Source organism: Ranitomeya variabilis, chromosome 1 (assembly GCF_051348905.1).
Source record: "Ranitomeya variabilis isolate aRanVar5 chromosome 1, aRanVar5.hap1, whole genome shotgun sequence".
Classification (NCBI taxonomy): Eukaryota; Metazoa; Chordata; class Amphibia; order Anura; family Dendrobatidae; genus Ranitomeya; species Ranitomeya variabilis.
Window position 1 is genome coordinate 943,124,419 of NC_135232.1, and position 18,072 is coordinate 943,142,490.

At 44.3% G+C, this 18,072-nt stretch overlaps 1 protein-coding gene across 3 annotated transcripts in view; it reads right to left on the reverse strand.

Moving 5' to 3' along the window:
* The window catches only part of LOC143790973 (malate synthase-like), a 50,883-nt gene that overhangs the window by 26,123 nt on the left and 6,688 nt on the right, over positions 1-18,072 (reverse strand). For all 3 annotated transcript variants that reach the window (XM_077279194.1, XM_077279195.1, XM_077279196.1), the window contains 4 exons: positions 12,126-12,216; positions 11,953-12,029; positions 10,273-10,383; positions 7,698-7,757 (listed from right to left, as the gene is read on the reverse strand). In XM_077279194.1, the coding sequence (XP_077135309.1) occupies positions 7,698-7,757; positions 10,273-10,383; positions 11,953-12,029; positions 12,126-12,216 (339 nt within the window). The remainder of the gene's footprint in view (positions 1-7,697; positions 7,758-10,272; positions 10,384-11,952; positions 12,030-12,125; positions 12,217-18,072) is intronic.

Genomic DNA, 18,072 nt, shown 5'->3' on the forward strand with positions numbered 1-18,072 from the left:
AGGGTAAGACTATCTCTTCCATAGCCTCCCATTTCCTTGATCAACATGGGGGCTGCAGCAGGTGTCTCCGTGGGCATTGAATCAGTTTGTACAACAATTAGGTGGATTTCGCCACTAGAGAACTCCCCTAGTCTTGCACCAGCAGTGTTAAATGAGGAACTTCTGTATGTGGGTTACTACAAAGAAACATATTCAAAAAAGTTTCACTCTGTTGTGTTAAAGCATGCAGACATGGCATATGGATACCTCTCTCAGAAGCCTGTATTTATGGGTGGGTAGGATCCTGCTGTAATTAAAACCACCACATGTTGAAGGGCGGAGTGCTCGGTCAGAGAGCTAACATACAAATAACAAAAGACTGACTTCCAAGCTAATGTGAACAGGTGCTTACTAGAGGAGCAGCCACCTCCATATGCGATATACAAAAAAAGTTGTACTCTGTCATGCTAAAGCATGTCAATGTGAAATATATGAAATATGAATAGCAATACTGCTCTGGATAATAATAAGAAATTGAGATACTTAGCACATAATTTGGCCAATTCATGCATGCCCGGCAACCATTGACAAGGTGGCCTCATGCTTCTGGGACCCAGGAGTTCCCGGGTAAATGTGGATACCTCTCTCAAAAGCCTGTATTTATGGGTAGGTAGAATCCGGCTCACTTCTCAATGATATTCAACACTGTTGTCGTGATCCCTTTTATGTATACTTCTATTTATGTATTTCCTTGTTCCTCAGGAGATAAAGAAAACACAAGGAAATGCCAAGTTTCTTTAATTAATCTCGCCATATGGTAGTCAAGAATCTGACAATTTTAGGCAATTGTGATGTCATTTATTATGTTGGGTTAATGACGTACATAAGGTCGAATAATATTATTTTTTTCTTTCATTTATTATTTTGGTTATTGCCAAATATACATTTTTTTTTTGTAACCTAAAATCTAATTATGTGCATATATACAGTATACTCTAATCATTTTACTTTACAGTACGCTATAGTAGAGTTTACTAACTTTATCTGCCATTCCCTACTTGATAGGTTCCTCCAATTAAAATAAAAAATAAGAAACTACAAAACTTTTTTGATGCTTACTCTGTGTTACTGCACTAACTTGTTAACTGCACAAGCACATAATTATCTTTCTCTGCGGCAGTCTTGACGTTCATCATATGTGTGTACTGACTTCCAGTCCACATTGTGGCCGTGCCTGCATGCATTGTAGCTACTCTGTGCCTGTCTTCCGCCAGTCTTGGTCTCCTTATGTTTGTCATATTGCGTCATGACCTCACTGCCTCTGATTGGTTTATGTCGAACACATGATCTGGTGTGATCACTATGCCTCACTTGCTAACGCTACTTCCTGTAATGCCACAATGCTGGTACTATGGGGTCCTGCGTACGATAATTTCTACATGGTATATATATCGTCAACATGCGTCTGTGCATTTATACTATTGTCCCTGTGGAAGCTGTACTTGTTTGCGGCAATATGCGTGGGGTCTTGTCCTCTCTCTAACTAAATGATTGACACAGGTGTTTTAAGGGCTCACACTATGTGATGCATTATCAAGTCCACATATTAGCTTATCTTTGCTTATTGGGTTTATCATTCTTTATGCATGATATTTTGTCCTTTTTCCTCTTTATGGATTAGGTCCATTTAGGTTTTCTCATCTCGGACTATCGGGTCTATTTTTTCATGTTCGGCACCCAGGGGTGCCCTATGCTAATTGATTGCTTTAACATGATCTTCTCTATAAGCATGTGACTGCACACTTGCACTTTATTCACATATGTTATGCACTTTATATAAAGATATTTTTGAACATTTTCTTGGGTCAGCCTGTGGAGCTGTGTTAATTTCTTTATCCCATGATATGTCAGATTATGTTACATTGTCTCAAATTGACCTTGTGAGCCTTTCTATTTATAAGGCCCATTGTTTGGGTTTTATAGCTTTATACTATAAGAACTTGAGTAGTAGACCCTCTGGGTCGCGGCTTCAGAGCCCCTGAGGACAAGCAGACCAGATAGTGCCACCCCCTGTACAGGGAGTGTTTGGGACAGGCCCAAGGAGGATGAAGCCGCCACTGCCGGAGCGAAAGGGGCGACTGTGGGCTAGACCAGAGAAGAACAGAAGATGGAAAGCGTCAGCTTTGATGTTTTTATTTCCAGGTCGGAAATGTAGCTCGAAGTCGAAACGTCCGAAGAACAAGGACCATCTGGCTTGTCGAGGGTTCAGCCTTTGGGCAGACTGGACATAGGCTACTATCTTGTGGTCCATAAAAATAGTGAAAGGATGTGAAGCCCCTTCAAGGAGGTACCGCCACTCCTCCATGGCCAATTTAATGGCCACTAATTCCATGTCACCAATGGAATAATTACACTCAGGAGGAGAAAATGCTTTAGAGAAAAACCCACAGGAGACTAATCGACTAATCGACCCGATTTAGACCTCTGTAAAAGTACTGCTCCAGCTCCAATAGAGGACGCATCCATTTCAAGAATAAATGGTCTATTGGTATCCGGTCGATGGAGCACCGGCGCTGAAGTGATTTCTTGCTTCAGGGTTTGGAAGGCAGCCTCGGCCTCCGAAGGCCAAAGGTTAGGGTCGACTCCCTTGTGGACCAGAGCAGAAATTGGTTTAGTCAAGGAGGAGAAATGAGGAATAAATTGTCTATAGTAATTCGCAAAGCCCAGAAATCGCTGAATAGCTTTTACTCCCGAAGGACGCAGCCACCTTCTCAGGATCCATCTTCAGGCCATCCTTAGAGACAGTATAACCCAGGAAGGGTACGGAAGACTGTTCAAAGACACATTTCTCAATCTTCGCAAAGAGATGATTCTCCCTTAAACGTAGTAAGACTTGGTGAACGTCTCGTCAATGAGTAGATAAATCTGGAGAGAAGACGAAGATGTCGTCTAAGTAAACCACGACACTGGTATAGAGGCAATCTCGAAAGATATCATTGACGAATTCTTGGAATACGGTGGGAGCGTTACAAAGACCAAATAGCATCACCAAATACTCATAGTGACCGTCCCGAGTGTTGAATGCGGTCTTCCACTCGTCTCCCGCACGGATACGGACCAAGTTGTAGGCTCCCCGAAGATCAAGTTTGGTAAAAATTTGTGCTCCCCTCAGGCGGTCGAAGAGTTCTGAAATAAGAGGCAATGGATTTTTATTCTTCACAGTAATGTTGTTTAACCCTCTGTAGTCAATACAGGGATGAAGAGTACCATCCTTCTTATTCACAAAAAAGAAGCCTGCCCCAGCTGGAGACGAAGATTTTCGAATCAAGCCTCTGGCGAGGTTTTCCTGAACATAGTCCGACATAGCTTGAGTCTCTGCAGGAGAGAGAGGATAGATTCTTCCTCTAGGAGGCGTGGTACCAGGAACGAGGTCTATAGGACAGTCGTAGGGTCGATGTGGCATTAGAGTCTCCGCCTCCTTTTCGTCAAAAACATCCGCGAAGGAAAAATAAACAGAGGGCAACCCGGAAGGAATGGGAGAGGGACAGGGGACACTCACAGGACGCACCGGCAGCAGACAATGAGTCCGACAGGAATCTCCCCAACGAAGAATGTTGCCCCTATGCCAATCTAAAAACTGTTCGTGGACCCGCAACCACGGAAGACCAAGAAGAATAGGATGAGGGATGTTGGCTAAAACAAAAAACAAAGTTTTATCCCTATGGAGAGCCCCAACCTGAAGCTCTACCAACTGCGTAACTTGAGTTATAGTCTCTTGTAGGGGCTTACCGTCTACAGAAGCAAGAAAAAGAGGATTTTCTAAAGACCTAACAGGGACAGAAAATGTAATTACCTCCTCCAACCTAATAAAATGTCCCGCTGCACCCGAGTCTACATAAGCCTCAAGGGAAAAAAGTTTATCATGAATATGCAACAAAACAGGCAGAGTGAGGGGTTGAGAGGTTTCACATGTACCTAGGGAGGCCTCTCTTACCTGACCTAGGTGGAGGAGTTTTCCGGACGATCTGGGCAGGCTCATAGAAGATGAGAGGAGCTTCCACAGTAAAAGGCGAGACCCTGGGCGCGTCTCTCCTTGCGACGTTGTTCGGAGAATTTTAGACGATCCACTTGCATCGGCTCAGGAGCAGAAACCGAAGCTGAGACTCTGGGACGTGGGCTGGGGAGGTCTACGAGAAGACATTGGAGAACGAGGAAATTTTTTCTCCCGAGCTCGCTCCTGAAAGCGAAGGTCTATACGGGTAGCCAAGGCAATTAAATCCTCCAAATTAGTTGGAGTATCTCGGCCAGCTAGTTCATCCTTGATACGGCTAGATAGCCCCTACTAACGCTTCATTATTTCAACCCAAGTCGGAAGATAAGGTCCGAAACTGGATAGCGTACTGTCCAACAGTTAAAGACCCCTGCTGCAAACTAAACAAAGCCTCAGTGGTTGAGGCTAGGCGACCCGGTTCATCGAATACTCGACGAAACGTCTCCAAAAATGGAATCAACTGAAGGACCACAGGATCATCCCGCTCCCAAAGAAGATTAACCCATGCTAGAGCAGCACCCTCCAAATGTGAGATAATAAAGGCCACCTTGGCCCAATCCGTAGGGTATTGCAGAGGAAGGAGCTCAAAATGGAGACGACACTGATTAAGAAATCCCCGACATAGTTTGGGATCTCCATTAAAACGAGGAGGTTTGGACAAACGAGGAGAGGGATGAGTTGCTAAAGCTGGTGTAGGAACAGATGCGGCCGACTGTAAAGAAAGAAGTCGACTATCGACAGATGCCATATAACCCAGGATATGGGACTGGGCATCAAGCTGCTGTGCCAGTTTTTGTTGCAAACTGGCCAGCAGGCATTCCCGGATCAGAGGACTGGAGGGCAGAGAGACGGGAGTCCATAGATTTCATAAAGGACATCATCCGGGTCTGATTCTCCCGCAGGAAAACAAGTTCTTTCTGAGCAGCCGCAGCTCCAGCAGGATGGCCTTTGTGTACTATAAGAATTTGAGTAGTGGTGTAATAATTATAGGGGATAACTCAGGAGACTCTTTGCGTGGAACAAGACAACTACATGACACAGTTTTATAAGTGGTAAAGTCTATATTATCACACAGTGATTCAAACAGGTGCAGAGAGAAACTCAAGTCCACAACACTTGGTGCAAATATCAAATGCACCTCAGCAGTCTATAGGAATCTTCAGAGGAAAATGCAATCACGCAGAAAGTCTATGAAGCACAATTATTCTTGAGGATACTTGACATGAATAAGTCCTTGCTTAGTCCACAACACAGATAGATATGCTAATAAGGCAGTTCAAATAATATCTTAGCTCAACCAGGGAGGTCTGGGTAATAGTCTCAGGTTCTTGCAGAGCAGAAACAGCTTACATGTCCAGCAAATGCAGATGGAAGCAAACACGAGCAGCAGATGAAGGAGGATTACTGGAACTGGTGTATGCAGCAGGAACTCATAGCAGAGTAGCAGGATAACCCTACAGGTTCACAGGAGCAGGTATATAGCCAGGGAGTCACCAGAGGTCAGGAGCTGGATGCAAGGCAGAATACTCTAGCACAGACTGAAGGCTGGGCTGGAGTTGTATAGCAGGAAGACACAGTGAACATGAGACCAAAGACGCCATCTTGGAAAAGGGCAGTAATGCAAAAAAAGGTAATAAAAAATGTTCAGAGTCCTGACAAGTGGAACCTCTGGGTCGCGGCTTCCGAGCCCCCGAGGACGAGTGGACCAGATAGTGCCACCCCCTGTACAGGGAGTGTTTGGGACAGGCCCAAGGAGGGTGAAGCCGCAACTGCCAGAGCCAAAGGGGCAACTGTGGGCTGGACCAGAGAAGAACAGAAGACGGAAGAGAGACGGGGACCACAGAGGTGACTAGAACGGCGGTGAAACAAGACGGGCAGGGCTGAAAAGACAAAGTACTGACCGGTATGGCAAAGACACACGATTGCCGGGGAACAATAGGAACACAGGACAGGCAGAGATGGCAGGAACACAGGACTGGCAGGGACGGCAGGAACACAGGACTGGCAGGGACGGCAGGAACACAGGACTGGCAGGGACGGCAAGAACACAGGACTGGCAGGGACGGCAGGAACACAGGACTGGCAGGGACGGCAGGAACACAGGACTGGCAGAGACGGCAGGAACACAGGACTGGCAGGGACGGCAAACAGCAAAGAGTCAAGTCAGAGTCAAAGCGTAAAGAGCAGAGACTGGAGCCAAAGAATCTAAAGAAACACCAGCAAAAAGCCAGCGATCGCAATAGACGCAAAGGCGTCTTACCTGGACAGATGCAGGAAAGAAGTACCCGACGGGCGCCGCCATATTGGAGGCGGAGCCACCGGGTCACGACCTCCCAGAAGGCACAGCGGCAAAAGGAGCGCGTCTGCGCATGCGCGCACCGGAGAAAGGACGAGCGCCCGAGAACCCAGAGGCAAGAGAGCGAGAAGGAGGATCGGGAGCGCGCCGGCCGGACAGGTAAGTATGAGGCGGCGTAACATATACCTGTCTGTTGTTAGCTTGGGTATGCCACGACTTTAATAAGGGTCTCTTGGTTGTCATCATAAAGCCTGTGGCCGCCCTTTGAACGTGTCCTGGATCCTGGGTGATGTGAGTGCAGCACTCTGCTTCTATCTCCGCCACATCTTCTAAAAGTGTAACAGATGTTGTTAGGGGGCAAGGATAGAAGCAATGAGTGACACTAGTGCTGTCAAACCACTTCTAGCACTGCCCTCAAATGAATCACCATCAGGGGGTGTCACTTGCTGTTCCTATCACCGCCCCCTAATAACGATTCATTTTAGGGGATTGATAGACTTAGGGATTAGCTAGATGGGGAGAATTGTAAATCATTTTATAATAAAGCTAATCACAAAAGTGGTTAGGGTGTAGAAAAAGATCTTTAGAAAGAACATTTTAGGTGGTGGGCCAACCCTTCAAGCATAATTTTTTATACACTTTGGTAGTGTAGTTCTTTTACATTTTTCATGTCATTATTTGTATTACGGTATATTAAAAACATCCTTAAATCTTGCAGTTTTCTTTTTGGCTCATTCTGTTCTGTAGTGATCACTTCTCTATAGCCAAATGATAACCATTATAATCAGGAATACAACTAAAGGCATACAGTATTCTAAAGATTATGGGTGTAGATCACCTCCTCCTCCTTGCATTGTGACCTCTACACATGTAACAGAGCATGCACCAAAAACATCTTCCATTCAACTTATTGTCTAGACACCAGTTTTCTACATCTACATGGCCACTATAAAGCATATGGTTGACTGAACAGAGAAACAGCTTAGGTAAGATGACCCCCACCCTACCTATACTCCCCCTACCCCCAAAAAAATTGTATAGAACTAAACTAAATTTAAAAATCTACACTCTAAACTTGATCAGTATAAAAAAAATCTTATCAGCATGAGGTTTTATCTATGAAAATCTGATGAAATGTTCCTTTTATAGAAAAAAAAACAAAAACAAAAATGAAACAAACTAGGACAAATGTATAATATAAATGACTCCAACGTTAAAATGTACAAATGATGAAGGAAAAGGATTTTATCGGCATCTGCCACAATACTTGGCGCAATCACTGTCAGAACGGTGTAGTAATAGGTAAATGCCATAAATGTCCTGTAATATTGTATTGTAGCTAGAACATGATTCCCACACATTACATCTCACCTTTTCTTCTGTCCAGACAAATATTTGGTTCCAGAGTCTCGCCTCTAGAAAGCTTTCTACCTGGAAGACAATATATACAGTATATATCAGTACTCCATTGAAATGCAATATGTTTTATTATGGTTAATTAACATTAGATTCACCTCATTTACATCATCCCTCTCTCTGTAGATGACAATCCTTTCAGGAAATTTCAGGTCACCGAAAAGGAAGAGATCATATTAACTGTTCGCCTCGTTAGATATATGTAACTTATGGCTCATGCAGACGACCATAATCATCATATGTGTAGCGCAATGGCTGGTGCCACTGCATGGTATCCCCTTCTCCCTCCATGCAGGGATGCCAGCTTACTCACCGCCCCACCCCTGAGTCGTGGTTCCCCGGTGTACTCCTGCTACTTACTGGTGTGCGCGCATGCACGCTCTCCCCTGCTCTTAAAGGGGCAGTGCACACATATGGTAAATACCATCAGCTTGTTGCTAGGAGGCATTTAGTATAATTAGTACACCTGCATGATGGCTTCCAGCCAATTGCTGGCAGTCATCCTGTATAAAAGAGTCCCTTTCCCTTAGGGAGTTGCCAAGTAACGAGTTGAGTCACTAAGTAGTTGGTGTTCTACCAGTTCATTTGTGAGGTCCCCTGGTCCCAGTGTGGCCACTGTCCTGAACCCGAATCCTTGGTCCCGGTGTGGTCAGTGTCCTGATCCTGAATCTCTGGTCCCAGTGTGGCCAGTGCCTGAACGTTGAACCCTGGTCCTGGTGCGGCCAATCCTGAATCCAAAGTCCCCTGGTCCCCATGCAGATAGTCCTGTTCTCGAAGTCCATGTCAGCTGCAGTATCGGGATCTGCCTAAGAGTGGTACCTGGTGGCTACCTGCAGCCCAGTCTGTGTCTCCACCATCAGGAGCAACAGTGAACAACTGCTAACCACTTAGCTACGCCCCTTCTTAGGCAGGCCCAGCCTTGTATCACAGTGGGTCCACAAATCCACATGTGTTACCACCTCAATGAGATTGTAGTCTTCAGCCCAGACTGGGGTAGTCATCTAACAAAGGTACAGGTGATTCTGGAGGCTCTGAGAAAGGTGGGGTTTACCATAAATCCCCAAAAATGTGCCATGAGGAAGAAAGAGGCCAAGTACTAAGGGTATGTGCACACGTTGTGGATTTGGCTGCGGATCCGTAGCGGATTTGGCCCTGTGGATCCGCAGCGGTTTTCCATCCCATCCTGTATCTGAGTTGGAAGCTCTCTTCCTGTGAAAAAACTATGCCATTGACGAAAAAGAGTGCTTAGCCATCAAATGGGCCATTAATACGCTGAAGCACTACCTACTATATCGTAGGTTTAAACAAGTGTCAGACCATGCACCCCTAAGATGGTTAAGAGAAAAGAAGGGTGAGAATGCCTGGGTGACTAGGTTGTTCTTAGGTCGCCAGTACTTCAGTTTCCACCTCCGGAATTCCCTGTTTATTTTCTGAAGGTGCCAAAAACCCCGGCTTTGGGCGGAGGGAGAGGGGGGGGGGGGTTTATGTGTGACAGTCACTGGCAATGTATGTGAGGGGAGATATGCATCACAAAGATTGCTATCTTCCCTGATGTGAAACCCATAAGTTTCTCTCCAGTATGTTATGTGCTGAAGGGTTAATCGGCCATGACCATGACCATGCTTATTTTTTGGGAGTAGTTGTGGGACTACTACTCACCATATCTCCATCTCAAGGATGTAGTTCAGCAGGTTAAATGTCCGGCCACTGAGCTTTTTTTGTCTGTGTCTCTGGAGGCAAGAGCTCCAGAGAAGTGTTTATGTACAACTGGGCTGAACTCTGCACTCTGTCGTTGTACCAAGTGGGCGGATCCCCGCAGGCATATGGACTGTGCTATACCTTTGGTTTATTTTCCTGTTTTGCCAGAAAGGCCATATTTTTATATTGATCCCTGCACTAGTTTATGCCGTGTTCTAAATAAATGAACAGAAGAAACATTCCTGTGTCTACATCTATGAGCAGCCGAGTGAGTAGCATTACCACAGCAGGCTTAAGTCATTGTTATCAGCAACATAAAAATGAAATTATATTCTTCCTGCAGCCGCTCGCTTACAGTCATCGGGGTGGTCATGGTCACCGCTCACTATACACTAATCGCTCCATGATCAATCCTCCTCTGCACTTTGACTGATAGTTAGCTCTGTGCACATAAGCTGCACACATACGCTGCAGAGGAAGCTGTCAGTCAAGGTGCATAGGGAGTGATCGCAGCATGCTCTCTCTGTAGTGAGCACTGACAGTTACTGTTGGTCTTCTTGTGTAATGTTTTGTCAGTGTGGCCCTGCTGATCCGTACACTAGAGGCTTTGGTGCTACAGTAAGTTATGTGACTCCTTTTCATTGGCACAGGCACAGTCCCATACAAATTTGTGTCTGTGTCTAGTGCATTTAAAGGGTCTAAGCAGCAATTATTTTGCTGATCTGAACGATCCCGGGAGTGGGACCTCTCCTGATAAATCATTGGTGGCTTTTCATCAGTCTTGGTAAATTCCTTTAAGTATTTTGAAAGTAAGAGAAACAATATAGCCTACCTTTGATAAATAGAAAAAGGGCCCACATTCACTGTCATACAGTCTTCTCCCAGCATGGTACATCAGTAGACCATAATCAAAGAGGGGGCCTGGGATCTCTCTGCCATTTACCTGAGATGAGAAAACTGTAAGCCTTAGGTTAGCGCTACATGGCAACATATGTCACAAAAATGTAATGATTTCCTATGGTGTCGCATCAAGACCTAAACCCGAGTGCGACACAGAGTCGCATATGGTTCCACATGTGTTGGATGTTCTATCACTGGTTGCAACTCGAACGCCACACACTTTCTATAGATTTCAATGCACATGCATGTGACTTGTAAGCAATTCATTTGTTTTATTTACAGCAAAAATCAGAACTCTAAAATAGTTTTGTGACTTTTCAGACAAGTGCTGTCATGCAACACTTTTCACTCCAGTCTAAGGCCACATAAGGCACCTTGGTCAGCTATACACTGTACTGTGCAGGAAGCACACAACAGGTCAGCTATACACTGTACTGTGCAGGAGGCACGCAACAGGTCAGCTGTACACTGTACTGTGCAGGAGGCACGCAATAGGTCAGCTGTACACTGTACTGTGCAGGAAGCACACAACAGGTCAGCTATACACTGTACTGTGCAGGAGGCACGCAACAGGTCAGCTGTACACTGTACTGTGCAGGAGGCACGCAATAGGTCAGCTGTACACTGTACTGTGCAGGAAGCACACAACAGGTCAGCTGTACACTGTACTGTGCAGGAGGCACGCAACAGGTCAGCTGTACACTGTACTGTGCAGGAAGCACACAACAGGTCAGCTATACACTATACTGTGCAGGAGGCACGCAACAGGTCAGATATATATGGTACTGTACAGAAGGCAGTTAACAAAAATATTACATGACATGGTGTCACAGTTGAAAAATATGTGTGCATTATTGCTATAATGTTTCTATTATAGTAATATTTTACACTTTGTATATTTTTAGTTTTTTTTTTTTTTTTTAAATAACATGGTGTGATACAGAAGAGTCAGACGTTCGGGGTCAATACCACGAGAGTACATAACCAAGGGAAAAGATGAAGGCATAAGTCAGGTCACAGTTCAGGGTCAATAACAAGAGATAGTGGATCAAAAGCCGAAGGACAAGTCAAAGGGATAGTCAGAACATGGTCCAAAGGGTCAGATAGCAGAAGATCAGAACTCAGAGCAACAGAATCAGGCTAGCAATCACCAAGAAGCACAAACTACATCTGGCAGGGATCAGGGGCAGACACCTCAGTTAAGTAGCTGGGCAATAACCAGAACACTGAACACCTAACACCTGCAGAAAGTCCCGCACATTTCAGTAACAGATTGGACAGCAGAGCTGTCATTCAAGGCACAGACAGCCCAGCAAGCTCATCACAGTATTGGACAGCCAAGCTGTCAATCAAGACACAGTTCAGCAAGAAAGTTTCCATAGAACAGCATAGCAATCATTCACTGAGCAGAGGAATCATGACACAAGGTATATCACAAGCCAAACCCTTAGCAAACCTGTTACTTTATTATGATGCTTTGCAGGTAATAACATATGGTATATTTCCTCGCATTCACAGTGATTATGAATTAGTCAGCAACACCACACAGAAGATAATGGCTACTCCAGAACATGAAGGGGCTAGATTCAGGAGCAAGATTGTGTTATATTACCAGCATATTATGCTCCACCATATTCCAAGCCCTTGGTCTAAGCATTAACACAGGGGCCTCAGAGATTGGAGGTAGACCTGCAGATTATAAAACATGGTACATATAAATTAAAGTGCACAATCATTCTAATTCATTAAACTGTAGCAACTTACTGTGCATTTCATGTTTATTACCTGGTATCTTGCCATGGACGACTTGGTAGATATTAAAAATCCCTTTGATCTGATTGTAAAATGTCGGACAGTTTCCATCATCAAAATCCACCTAAGTGGTTAAAAATGAGATACAACTGTAATAAGCGCAATTTACAACAGCAGAAACTGATTGTCAGTGATGTTTGAATCACATTGTATAATCTACAGTATTTGTGGTCAATAAATATAATGTATATACTAGTTACATAAATCATACCGTATAAAGACCAAAAACCCATTTACAAGCCAGATTTTTTTTGTACATATTGTTTTTTTTTTCGAGTTAATGGCTTTCTGATGAAAAAACAGACAGCATATGTCCGTGCTGCATCCATGTGCTGCCTGTTTTTCACCAACCAATGCTAAGAGAAGTTTGGGAAAACTAACATTGTTTTTTCTCAAATGAGGAAAACTAGTGACATACGGATCAAAAATGGATGAAAATTTGAGCAAGCATAGTGATGAAAATCAGACTATGACATTGAATATAACCAAAAAATGACATCTGAATCCGGCCTAATTGGTGCTCGTTTAGTGGCCTGTTTATACAGGTTGACAAGTATTGATGGGGTAAAACGATTGTTAAAGACTAATTCTTATAATCACAATGTGGTCTTATATTCATGTACACATATATTCTTATTCATTTGTGCCAATATAAACCTTTTTTTTTTTTTTTTTTTTTTAAATCTGCTCCGTTTTGCACATATAACTCCCTGAAGATTCCCCCTCCAGGCTCTATTTATCCTTCAGTTGCCTTTGGAACTGTCCTGTAGACAGGGATGGATAAGGGGCAGGCAGACTAGGCATTTGCCTAGGGTCCCCGCTCCATCAGGGGCCCCTAGCCAGTGGCGTGCTAATAGTGACATACCATGTGCAGCTATGGGGCCTGTGAGTGAGGGGGGCCCGGCGCCAGCGCCGCCCCCCTGCCCCTCATTATCAGTGAGTGTGTGGTGGCCAAAATACTGCAGAACTATGGGGCTGCATTATACTCTATGAGGAATTTGCATTATTCTCTACGGGGGCTGCATGATGCTCTATGAGGTGGCTGCATTATACTCTGAGTGGGCTGCATTATTCTCTATGAGGGGGCTGCATTGTACTCTATGGGGGACATAATTATACTCCATCGAGGACTATGGGGTGCATTATACTATATGCGGAGCTGCATTATACTATATGGGGGCTGCATTATACTGTATCGAAGGCTATGGTGAATGCATTATGCTATATGAAGGACTTTGGGGTGCATTATACTATGGGGAGTGCATTATACTATATGGAGGACTATGGGGTACATTATACAGTATGGAAGACAATAGGGAGTGCATTATACTGTAGGGAGTGCATTATACTGTATGTAGGATTATGGGGTGTGCATTATATTATATGGAAGACTATAGGGAGGACTATGGGGAGTGAATGATACTATATGGAGGGCTATGGAGTGTGTATTATACTGCATGGATGACTATGGGGAGTGAATTATGCTATATGGAGGACTATGGGGAGTGTATTATACTATATGGAAGGCTATGGGGAGTATATTATACTATATGGAAGGCTATGGGGAGTGTATTATACTGCATGGATGACTATGGGGAGTGAATTATGCTATATGGAGGACTATGGGGAGTATATTACATAGTTACATAGTTATTAAGGTTGAAGGAAGACTTTAAGTCCTTCTAGTTCAACACATAGCTTAACCTAACATGCCCTAACATGTTGATCCAGAGGAAGGCAAAAAAAAACATGTGGCAAAGAGTAAGCTCCACATTGGGGAAAAAAATTCCTTCCCGACTCCACATACGGCAATCAGACTAATTCCCTGGATCAACGCCCTATCAAGGAATCTAGTGGATACACTCTGTAACATTATACTTTTCCAGAAAGGTATCCAGTCCCCTCTTAAATTTAAGTAACGAATCACTCATTACAACATCATACGGCAGAGAGTTCCATAGTCTCACTGCTCTTACAGTAAAGAATCCGCGTCTGTTATTATGCTTAAACCTTCTTTCCTACAGACGTAGAGGATGCCCCCTTGTCCCTGTCTCAGGTCTATGAATAAAAAGATCATCAGAAAGGTCTTTGTACTGTCCCCTCATATATTTATACATTAAAATAAGATCACCCCTTAGTCTTCGTTTTTCCAAACTAAATAGCCCCAAGTGTATTAATCTATCTTGGTATTGCAGACCCCCCAGTCCTCTAATAACCTTGGTCGCTCTTCTCTGCACCCGCTCCAGTTCAGCTATGTCTTTCTTATACACCGGAGACCAGAACTGTGCACAGTATTCTAAGTGTGGTCGAACTAGTGACTTGTATAGAGGTAAAATTATGTTCTCCTCATGAGCATCTATTCCTCTTTTAATGCATCCCATTATTTTATTTGCCTTTGTAGCAGCTGCCTGACACTGGCCACTGAATATGAGTTTGTCATCCACCCATACACCCAGGTCTTTTTCATTGACTGTTTTGCCCAGCGTTTTAGAATTAAGCACATAGTTATACATCTTATTACTTCTACCCAAGTGCATGACCTTACATTTATCCCCATTAAAGCTCATTTGCCATTTGTCAGCTCAAGCTTCTAGTTTCTAGTTTACATAAATCATCCTGTAATATAAAATTGTCCTCCCTTGTAGTGATTACCATGCAGAGTTTAGTGTCATCTGCAAATATTGAAATTCTACTCTGAATGCCCCTACAAGGTCATTAATAAATGTTAAAAAGAAGAGGGCCCAATACTGACCCCTGTGGTACCCCGCTAACCGCGACCCAGTCCGAGTGTGCCGAGTGTGCTCCATTAATAACCACCCTTTGTTTCCTATCCCTGAGCCAGCTCTCAACCCACTTACACATATTTTCCCCCATCCCCATTATTCTCATTTTATGTGTCAACCTTTTGTGTGGCACCGTATCAAAAGCTTTTGAAAAGTCCATATACACTACATCTACTGGGTTCCCTTGGTCCAGTCCGGAACTTACCTCTTCATAGAAGCTGATCAAATTAGTCTGACATGAACGGTCCCTAGTAAACCCGTGCTGATACTGGGTCATGAGGTTATTCCTCTTCAGATACTCCAGTATAGCATCCCTTAGAATGCCCTCCAGGATTTTACCCACAGTAGAGGTTAAGCTTACTGGCCTATAATTACCGAGTTCAGTTTTTGTCCCCTTTTTGAATATTGGCACCACATTTGCTATACGCCAGTCCTGTGGTACAGACCCTGTTATTATGGACTCTTTAAAGATTAAAAATAATGGTCTGTCAATGACTGTACTTAATTCCTGCAGTACTCGGGGGTGTATCCCATCCGAGCCCGGAGATTTGTCAATTTTAGTGATTTTTACATGCTGCCGTACTTCCTGCTGGGTTAAGCAGGTGACACTTAAGGCTACTTTCACACTAGCAGTGCCCCCCTTCTTGTTGGGTCCTGAACCAGTTGTAAAAGGTAATTGTCTCTCATAGTTGTCAAAAACCGATTACCTTTGCTGGAACTGCAGGTTTCTGTTCCCCAATCTATTTCAGGGTAGTTGAAGTCCCCCATAATAATGACTTCTCCTTGAGTCGCAGCTTCATCTATTTGCTTTACGAGGATATTCTCCATTGCTTCCATTATTTTTGGAGATTTATAACAAACCCCTATCACTAATTTATTATTTTTTCGCCCTCCCCTTATCTCCACCCACAGGGACTCTACATTTTCATTAAATTCACCTATATTATCACGCCGGATGGGTTTTAAGGACGATTTTACATACAGACACACCCCTCCCCCTCGCTTATCTGTACGGTCATTTCTGAAAAGGCTATAGCCCTGCAAGTTAACAGCCCAGTCATGGCTCTCATCCAGCCATGTTTCAGATATCCCCACCATGTCATAATTATGCTCCAACAACATTAATTCTAATTCGTCCATTTCGTTGGCGAGGCTTCTGGCATTAGTATACATGCACTTGATGTTCCTCTCTGTACCTCTATTCTTTCTTAAATTATTAACTGTTCTAACCCCACCCCCCATGCCACCGCCATGCCCAACTTCCTTATTTGTGCCCAGGTCTCTATCTGCCCTATCTTCCCCTCCTATAAATTGAATACCCTCCCCCCCAATCCCTAGTTTAAACACTCCTCCAACCTTCTCGCCATTTTCTCCCCCAGCACAGCTGCACCTTCCCCATTGAGGTGCAGCCCATCCCTAGCGTAGAGCCTGTAGTCCACTGAGAAGTCGGCCCAGTTCTGCAGGAACCCAAACCCCTCCTTCCTACACCAATTCTTGAGCCACTTATTAACCTCCCTAATCTCCCGTTGCCTCTCTGGCGTGGCACGTGGTACAGGCAGTATTTCGGAAAATACCAAGTTGGAGGTCCTTGCTTTTAGCTTGCAGCCTAATTCCCTGAAATCATCTTAAAGGACCTTCCACCTACCTCTAACTTTGTAATTTGTGCCAATGTGCACCATGACCGCTGGGTCCTCACCTGCCCCTCCCAGTAATCTGTCCACCCAATCAGCGATGTGTCGGACTCGAGCGCCAGGTAGGCAGCACACCGTTCGACGATCCCTGTCTTTGTGACAGATTGCCCTATCCGTTCCCCTAATAATTGAGTCCCCCACTACCAGCACCTGTCTGGCCTGTACTGCTCTCCTATTTCCCTCCTTACTGGAGCAGTCACTCCTCCGGCTTTCAGAGGACATGCCAGGCTGCAGCAGTGCTACCCCTGTACTGGCACCCCCCTCATCTGCCAACTTAGCAAACTTATTGGGGTGTACCAGATCAGGACTAGCCTCCCTGGCACTCTTCCCTCTACCCCGCTTCCTAACTGTCACCCAGCTTGCTACTTCACTGTCCAGCAGCTCCATCCTACCATTCCCCCTCATCTATCCCATTGAGCGTCTGCTCAGTGAGCAGAAGACTCCTCTCCATATTGTCTATGGATCTCAGAGTTGCCAGCTGCACATTTAGATCCAGAATCTGGGCTTCCAAATGCTCAACGTGCTCACTGCACAGTAGTATGCACCCTCGACCGGCTGATCAAGGACTGCATACATGTGGCAAGATGTGCATCGGATGGCATTAACAATAGTGGACCACATTTCCTAATGGGGATTGCACCAGACAAAAGCGTTAAATAAAAATAAATACAAAGTATTAATAAAACACAGACAGCAATTCAGTAATTCCTCCCTTGGAAACTCCCTGAATCCAAAGTCACTGAATCACAAGTCACACTTACCGCCGTTCACACTTACGCTCAGGTGACACTCAGCACGTTCACACTCGCTAAGCTGAAGATTTAAAGATTTTTTTTTCCTTTTTCCCCTCTGCAGCAATCCATTATAATAATCTTTATTTTTATATAGCACTAACATATTCCGCAGCGCTTTACAGTTTTGCACACATTATCATCACTGTCCCCGTTGGGGCTCACAATCTAAATTCCCTATCAGTATGTCTTTGGAACGTGGGAGGAAACATCATCCAGTGAAAACTGCAGATATGCTGCTGATAACATGATACTGTATGGGGGCTGACTGATGTATTAGTGATTGTTCTGTCCCCATCATTTTTCCTCAGCCGGTGTAAAGAGGTCTGGAATCAAGCGTCATATGACTTCAGTATTGTAAATGACGCTCATTTAATGGCCTGAATAAATAGCGCTTGGAGGGGAATCCATTTGTGAAAATAATGCTATTCTGGAAATACTCCTTTAATATGATCTTTCTGCCCCCCCCCCCTATGATATCATGTTAAAGGCAACATATTCTTGACTTACTTGGGATGATGGGTTATAAATATCAATGATTTTCATTATGACATAAACGATCCAATTGTCTGGTGAATGAGCGTTGTGCTCGTTTGTGAGGTAATTGATGTCTGATTGTCATTAGCTAATTATCTGCTTACCTAAATGGACTATT